The 8,999-nt window shown below is 33.3% G+C and overlaps 1 protein-coding gene across 2 annotated transcripts; it reads left to right on the top strand.

Annotated features, from left to right (window-relative positions):
- Positions 1-71: 71 nt before the first annotated feature.
- Positions 72-8,913, top strand: zgc:110269. 2 transcript variants are annotated; one of them, NM_001017611.2, is made up of 11 exons: positions 72-257; positions 1,730-1,805; positions 2,434-2,536; positions 2,675-2,729; positions 3,205-3,266; positions 3,356-3,492; positions 4,211-4,271; positions 4,550-4,681; positions 8,092-8,237; positions 8,337-8,478; positions 8,561-8,913. In NM_001017611.2, exons 1-11 carry the CDS (start codon positions 176-178, stop codon positions 8,615-8,617), a joined length of 1,053 nt encoding a protein of 350 aa, NP_001017611.2. In that variant the 5' UTR covers positions 72-175; the 3' UTR covers positions 8,618-8,913. The 2 variants fall into 2 exon arrangements, 1 of the variants encoding a protein (NP_001017611.2); XR_015477740.1 differs by lacking the exons at positions 8,092-8,237; positions 8,337-8,478; positions 8,561-8,913 and adding an exon at positions 6,026-6,599 and having other exon boundaries at positions 4,550-5,865.
- Positions 8,914-8,999: the final 86 nt, after the last annotated feature.

Consider the following 8,999-nt stretch of genomic DNA (forward strand, 5'->3'; position numbering starts at 1 on the left):
AGGAAGTCTTGAAACGATTTGATGACGTATGTCGAAGTACCCTATCAGTACCATGTTACCATGGAAACATCGTGAGACCCTGGCACGATGCGGAAATGAAGCTGTGTGTGCGATGAATGACCAAAACAACAGTTCATCGAGCACTATTTACTGCTAAAAACGCTGCTAATTTAATATGGGGATTACAAAATTAGCGCATTTAATTCATTTCGACGCACCAGCGTCAATGCGCAGCAAAGAGATCGGCGATTATTCTGGTAAGATTAATGCATTGAAGTTATAATGTAGTTAAACGTTAACAATAAGGATTCAGACATATATATATATATATATATATATATATATATATATATATATATATATATATATATATATATATATATATATATATATATATATATAGTGATTTGGGGGCCCTAAACTGTTCCAGCCATGGGGCCCAACAGTCCTAAAATGCATCCTGTAGTTTTATTAACTTTTTAAAATTTATTTAGCTGTTTTTTCCCTATATCACTGAATCTTCTTTTTCATGTTTTATCTAAATTAAATCTCTACATTTTAAGTGATTTTTTTAAATGTACAAAAAAAATCGAAAATAATGAATTGTTTAAAAAACTAAATCTTTATCTGACTTGACTGCTCTGTGATTGGGGGTGTAAGAAACATTTGGGTTATTTCTGCTGGCAAAACCTTTAGGATTAACATTTTTATAAAGCACATGAATAATGTTTTAGTTTAGAATTAGTTTCTTATAATCAGTATTTAGTGAATATATTTAAAATGTCACCAATGGGTTGTATTCACTGTGTAAAACATATGGATAAGTTGGTGGTTCATTACGCTGTGGCAACCCCAGATTAATAAAAAGGGACTAAGCCGAAAAGAAAATGAATAAATAAATGAATGAATGAATTGTTCATCAATATTTTAGAAAACAAGACTTCATATATTTTATCATTTTGCTTCTCAAGTAAATGCATCTTGATTGAATGAATTTTTAAGGTATTTGTACTGTGAGGCAACAAATGATTTAATAAAGAACCTATTTTTTAGGTACTGCGAGGTAGAAGTATATTGGAAAATTTGTAGAAAGTATTGCTAATGCAACTTATTTTGTGGTTCATAGATATTTACATTTTTAAAACATGGTGATGGATTGTGTTGTGTCAATGTATTCTATGGTCTTTAATGTGGCCTTTTAAATGAACTTTCATAAAACCTGTAGAACTAAAACCTTCAGAATAATAAATTATGTGCTCTATTTAATTATTTATTGTTTATTTGTTTGTTTGTTTGTTTATTCTAATCAATTTAATAATTATTAAGATAAAACAATAATATTTTACAATAATACTTATATTTAGTTTTATCCTAGTTATTTATTTCATAATTTTAAACAAATTGTGGATAACATATTATATATTCTAATCTTATTTATTCATTGTATAATCAGTATGCTATTATAATTTAATTCTAAATATTTGTTTAATTTATACTAATGTTTGTTTATTGTGTCATTTATTTATCTTAATAAAATGTGTGATCGTTCAGTTTTGTTTTTGATACTTTTTTGCCATTTTTATTCTTTATCTTCAAACTTTCCACTCACCTTGTAGCACTTCCTTGCAGCTTTTTAGCTTTAAAAAACCCTGTTCTTCTCAGAATTGTCTCTTTTCTGTTATATTTACCCAAAATAAACTGTATTAAATGTCATTTATCTGTGATTCAGGTAAGATTATCGCACTAGATACATCTATTGTGGTGAATCAGTTCCGTTCAGCTCTCCCTGGCCATCTGAAACTAAGGTCAGTTCAATTCATTTTTTGTATTGCCCTTCTAGGGCTGGGCGATTAATTAAAAGGTCATTGAAATCAACATTCAGAACCCATAATCGATCAAATTTTTCAAGGTCATTTTTTTCAATTACGTTCTCTACCATGTGTAGAGTCAAGGGTTCGCGGCCACATCTGATCTTGGGTCAAGTAAGACGATGGAACTGTTATTGAGCCTTACTTTGCACTACAGTGACAATGATTGGGAGCTGCGTCAGAGATGCCTTGAGCCGGCATATTTTCCATTCATTTAAAATAATTATTTACATTAAAATAGAAGATGCAATAAATGCACTGTTTAAAATATTATTAATGTTGTAATAAATATTAATGTTAATTAATGTTGTAATAAATATATAATAAATATTGTAATATGTGAGCTTATTTCTTGTACAAAACTTGTCAGTGAACTATATGAATAAAACATGAATTAATAATCAATTAATAATTAATAATTAATGAATAAATTAAATAATTGTTCATGAATAGTTATTGAGTTAAACTGTTTAATTAATTGGGATTTAGATTTTCGGCCAAATTGCCCAGCTCTTTATTCCATGTTATATGTTTCTGTTTACAAAATGAATATCTATTGTTGCAGTCCCCTCGCTGGCTTGTTTTACCGCACTCTTGCTTTCCTGGAGCATGACATCAAGCCTGTCTTTGTACTTGATGGAAAGCCACCCCATCAAAAGAGAGCTGTGGTGAGATTCAGACTTCTGTTGAATAGTTATATATATATATATATATATATATATATATATATATATATATATATATATATATATATATATATATATACATATAATTAGTTTGTATTTAGTAAAACGTTATTTTTTTAGCTGGAGAAAAGAGCTCAAAGCACAGGCTGGAGCAGCTCACAGAGCCCCAACACAGGTAAATATGTGGCTTCAACACTGTTGCAACTGGATCTGTGAAAAATGTATATTTTAAATGTTTCCTCATATACTCAGTCGATAAGTTTGGAGCTGGTTATATTTGTTCACGGCTTTGTTGTTGTTGTTTTTTTTTTTCAAGCTATTTTATGCTTACAGGGGCTGCATTGTTTTAATCACTACCATAGTATTTTAGAATATTATTACATCATACCATAGCTAACTGTTTTCTATTTGAATATATTTTAAAATGCAATTTATTCTATACATTTTATTATGATGCATTAAATTTCTAATATGTCTTTTTTAATAATCTTTGATAATATAAAGTTCAGAAGTACTTGTAACATTATAAATGCATTTATGAGCAATACAATTATTTGCAGAAGAACAAAAATATAGAATTTTTAATGAAAATAATAATATATTTGTAATAATAACTATTATATTTGACACCTTGTTTTCCACAAATTTAGGGTCTGCCTTTAATCAAGAATGCCTTCGTCTCCTGCATCTCATGGGTGTGCCTTGTATCAAGGTATTTTGTTTTCTAATGAATTTATTTAGCTTGTTTTGCTTATTTAAATTCTCTCTCATCTGAATTTGAGAACTTTTTTTCACTGTCAGGCTCCAGGTGAAGCAGAGGCTCTGTGTGCCCACCTGGCCAAAATCGGCACAGTAAATGCTGTGGCCTCAGAGGACATGGACACACTGGCATTTGGAGGAACTGTTCTTCTCCGCCAGCTGAATGCAAAGAGAGACAGGTAAAAAAAAAAAGCAGTCATAGGGATTTTTTTTCCAATTATAGATTTTGCAGGAGAAAGCATAATAAGATATGCTTTAAAATAGTAATATCAGTGTTATTGTTTAGTCACATTAAAGAACTACAAAAACTCACCCTCGGGTTCTTCAACTCCCCTGAATCCTTTATTCATCTTTGAAACACCAATAAAAATATTTTAGATAAAATCCAAGAGCTCTCTCATCCTCAAAAGACAACAAGGATCACAGTGTTTTCAAAGTCAAGCGGCCAAAGACATTGTCAAAACTCACTTAATTTTGGCACAATATTTCTGAAAATGAGGCATCATGTTTTGCTTGTCTAGAAAATGCTTCTTGATTTAAGACTATTTAGATGTTTGGCCTAGAAACAAGACAAATCCAAGTAGGAAAAGTATTTTTTTTTTTTCAGTGCAGATATAAACAGAAAATTAGGTTGGTTAGTTTTTATCTTTTTGATTATTTTAGTCTCGTCTTTTTCGTAAACAATATTGCATGCTGATTGTAAATATTGTTGTAGTATTGCACTGGTAGTATTTCATGATGTTGATGTTTGATTATTGTTTCTAGCCTTAGAAAATAGGTAATCAATGAACATTTTTGCTCTTATTTTCATTGACAAAATTAACATTCTATGTCCAGTGCCTTGTTCAATCTGTGCCACAAAAGAGATATGACTAATATAAATTTTTTTTCTCTCAGTGAGATCACAGAGTACTCATTACCAAAGCTACTGGAAGCCCTACAGCTAAAATACGAAGAGGTAAAACATTCAGTCTCTCTTCTGTTCATTTTTTTTTTTGTTGCTTTTTTTCCTGAAGTTGTTGATGGCTTTTCTCAATTAATCTCTAGCCTGATTGTCACGATGTAATTAGAAACATCTAGCATAGTAGTTAATATGTTAGTTAGTCAATATGAATTTGACTAACATTTGAATTGCTTTGTAAAAATCTAAATACTAAAAGAGCATAATACAGAGGGTGTAATGTGTGTTTTTTTTGTTGTTTTTTTGTCCGTTTTCTACCTGTGTCTCTTTTCCAGTTTGTGGACCTATGTATCTTACTGGGTTGTGACTACTGTGATAAAATTGGAGGTCTTGGGCCGAGTCGAGCTCTTAAGCTTATTAAAGAACATCATACAATAGAGGGTGTGATGGAACATGTCAACAGAAAGGTACTTGTAGATAGTAGAAGTTAAAGGGTTAAATTGACCCAAAAATTTAAAATCTGTTAATAATTACTCACCCTCATACTATTCCAATCCCCTGAGAATTTTGTTCATCTTCAAAACGCACATTAAGATGTTTTAGAGGAAATCCGAGAGCTCTCTACCTCCATAGACAACCATGGTCCAGAGACGATTCGAATTATGTAAAGGAACCAAAAACATTGCCGAAACATTTTATTTGGCTTCACTGTAATCATACAAATCTCCAAGGACCCTTTACAGTCCAACTTCTGAAGTCAAATGGAATGTTTTCAAAATGTTTTGATTCCTTTTCTAGACTTTGAATGTTTCAGGACTGTTACTGTACATCAGGTAGTGATGTGACGTTGTGCGCCAAGGCTTCGAAGCATGTATCAAAAAAAGGATACATCTTGAGTGAAGCAGTGTACAGGAGCTTGATTCGTTTTGCCATCATCACGTGATCAGTGACATCCGAAGCTTCATTTTCACCTATACCTACGTCACTTCTTCGAATTTTCATCCAAAGGTTTAAACACCCTCATGGGTTAGTAAAGTGTATAGATTAGGCATCGATTACATACATTTCTACTGTTTCAAAGCACTGCACCAGTCCCACACACCAGTAATTAAGCTAAAATATAATAGTAATTCATAGTAAAAAGGTTTTGAACCATACTTAAGTGTATTAGCGTATTTTTTACAACCATCTTTAAAGAAAACCACTGCATTTCGTAGTATAGTGTTTAACGGAGGCCAGCTGGCGAGTGCACCCTGAAAGCATCACTCACATAGCCTCCTCCTAGAGCATTCACCTCCCCTGCTGGAATCGCTGGTTCAATCCCCGCTTGGAACGAGTGGGTAAACAAATAGTTTTGAATACCTTAGATTTTACTACAGTCATCGATGGTGTAATGTAACATACTTATGTGTAAAAACTACAGCTATTGAATTTGCTTATATTACTGTTGTTGTATTACTACATGAATGAGTTGGTCAGTTTTGAACATTTGACATCATTGCAGTACAATGCTTTCCCACACTTTAACCAAAATTGGTCCTTATCAAGCTCTGATTCAGAAAGCTTCGAGTAACGAACCTTTTTCTGATACAATTGGGTCGAGCACTTCACTGGTTCAGAAAGCTTCATTTCACCATCACTAACATCACGGGTTTCCAAACTCTGTCCTGGAGGGCCGGTGTCTTGCAGATCTTAGCTCCAACTTGCTTCAACACACCTGCAAGGATGTTTCTAGAAAGTCTAGTAAGAGCTTGATTACCTAGCCCAGTTGTGTCTGATTGGGGTTGGAACTAAACTTTGCAGGACACCAGCCCTCCAGGACCGAGATTAGACATGCCTGCTGTACTTGAAGGATGAGGGAGCTCTCAGATTTCGTCTAAATTATATTAATTTGTGATCAGAAGATGAAGGTCTCAGGGTTTGAAACAAAATGAATTAATAACAGAATAAAAATTTTGGGGGGGGGTGAACTAACCCTTTAAGCTGAACTTGCAGGCTTGTTTTTTTTATACTGAAAAAAATGTACAAAAGCACGCACATCTCTCTTAATTGGGTGCTCAGCCAAAACCGCAAAAAGTGCAAATTAAATGTAAATCAAAGGCGGCAACACCAAGGCTCCAAAAATACAAGTTTATTCAATTAAAAAGGCTGACACAGAGCGTGTAACGTTTCGAGCCGCCGGCTCTTCATCAGACAATGTTTATCACAATCAGGTGCTTCTTTTATACACTTCCGGATCACATGATCTCCTCTCACATATTTGTCAACATATACATACATGCATATGTATACATACACAGTCGTTCATATATACATATACATACACATGAATACGTATACACATTTACATATAGTCTATAGCTTTGATATTATAAATCAAATTACAAAAAAAAAAATATATATATATATATATATAAATACATAAATAAACTATAATATTGCATCACAAATTATAATACAGAAAAATAAATAAATAAGGGAAAAAAATAAATAAATAAAATATATAATAATAATAATATATATATGATACACCAGACTATACAACAAAATATAGCCAAAAAACCTTTAAACCAAACCCCTATTAAACCTTCATTCATTCATTCATCATTCATTCATTGTCTTTTCGGCTTAATCTCTTTATTAGTCGGGGCTACCACAGCGGAATAAACCGCCAACTCGTCCCACACACTTCCCCGCAGCGGGCGCCCCTCCAGCCGCAACTCATCTCTGGGACACTATTACATAATAAAGACTTATTAAAAAATTATTACAGAAAAGGACGAATGTCAAACTCCTCATTTAAACCTTTTGGAGACAATGCGTCTAAAGTGAAAATCCAGAAAGCTTCGCGTTGCAACAGCAATTTATTAAGATCACCGCCCCGACGTGGACACTTCACAACTTCAATCCCTATATATTGTAGAGTAGAGACGGAATGTCTCATAACTGAAAAATGTTGCGCAACCGGACTTCTGGGATCCTGTTGTCAAATAGCGCATCGATGTTCAGAAATACGAATTTTTAAAGGTCTACTCGTCTTACCTACATAACATAAACCACACGGGCACCGCAGCATATAGATAACGTTCGCTGTTTTACACGAAATAGTGCCTCGAATATTACATTTTTCCGCTGTATGCGGATGTGTGAAAGTAGATGTTTTATATGTAAAATTACACTGTAAACAATTGTCACATTTAAAATTACCCTGTAGTATGGTGTTTTAAAAATGTGGAGTGGGTTTTAGATCAGCTCTTACTAGCATATTTCGGATATTAGATGTTTTTTTGTGTACCAAACGGGGTGACTTATCAAAACACTCTTTGAGGGTGGGATCACTTGAAATATTATGCCAGTGTTTTAACAGCACTTTATTGATGTCTTTAGTCACTTGTGAATATTTCATATAACAAGTAATGCGACGATCATGCTTTTTTGTTACTTTTTTAACTGAGCTTTCTTCTTGTGACATATCTTTGAAGCGATCATGTGAAGACTGTATCCACTCCTTATAAGATCGTTCTCTAAATCGTTCTCTAATATCAAAGCTATAGACTATATGTGAATGTGTATAAGTATTCATGTGTATGTATATGTATATATGAACGACTGTGTATGTATACATATGCATGTATGTATATGTTGACATATATGTGAGAGGAGATCATGTGATCCGGAGTGTATAAAAAGAAGCATCTGATTGTGATAAACATTGTCTGATGAAGAGCCGGCGGCTCGAAACCTTACACGCTCTGTGTCAGCCTTTTTAATTTAATAAATTTGTATTTTTGGAGCCTTGGTGTTGCCGCCTTTGATTTACATTTGTTTTTTTTATACACCAATAATAAACAGCTTCTTTGACTATCATTATATACAGACGCACCCTATCCCTTTAAACTGGCAGTATAAAGATGCCCGCAAGCTGTTTTTCGAAACTCCAAAAATCGACGACCCAGTCCTGGCCTGGAGTGAGCCTGATGAAGAAGGTCTGGTGCAGTTCCTGTGCAAGGAGAAACCTTTAAAGTATGCCTACATATTCTAGTATTATAGAGTGTTTGCCATTAATTGATGTTTTTAGATGTATCTTTCTTTTGGTATGTGAACATATTTACTGTTTTTCAGGGAAGAAAGGGTGCGGGGACGCATGAAGAAGTTTCGCGAGATGCTCCTAAAGAGAAGGAAGCAGAGGGAGGTGAATATGCAAATGGGCCAAACTAGACAATCACGCCTTGAAGATTTTTTCCCTGCCACGAGGAAGAGAAGGGTAAGATTTAACATTAAAGAAGTATTATGAATTTATCCCTTTCTTGAATATTGTATCCAACAATCTTGATCTCCCCCTCTAGGCTGAATCTGCTGCTGTAAAAGAATCAAGTGGGAGAAAACAATTCAAAATTAAATAAGACGGACCTTTTAGATCTTGGATCTTGGATCTCAAAGCATTGATCAAACCATCATGTGGACAGAAGAGTCAAATGTGTGATGACTTGAAGAAGTTTGGACTGCCTTTTTACTGAGTATTTTATTTTGTTCAAATGGCAATGGTAAACCATTGCCAAGAAAACCTATTTTTAATTAATGTTTGTATCATGTACAACAAAGGTGCTAATATTTGAGAGCCTGTAAAATCAATGCTTTAGAAAACATCTTAAATAATGTTTGTAACGACAAAAAAAGTAAACCTCTGTTTATTTCCAAAGATATTCCCTGCCTCATCATTTGCTAATACATTATTATAGTAGCAAACAATATTACTGTGGCTTTTGTTTAAGGAAGCTCCATACA

The sequence above is a fragment of the Danio rerio genome, chromosome 2, assembly GCF_052040795.2.
Source record: "Danio rerio strain M-AB ecotype USA chromosome 2, GRCz13ab, whole genome shotgun sequence".
Lineage (NCBI taxonomy): Eukaryota > Metazoa > Chordata > Actinopteri > Cypriniformes > Danionidae > Danio > Danio rerio.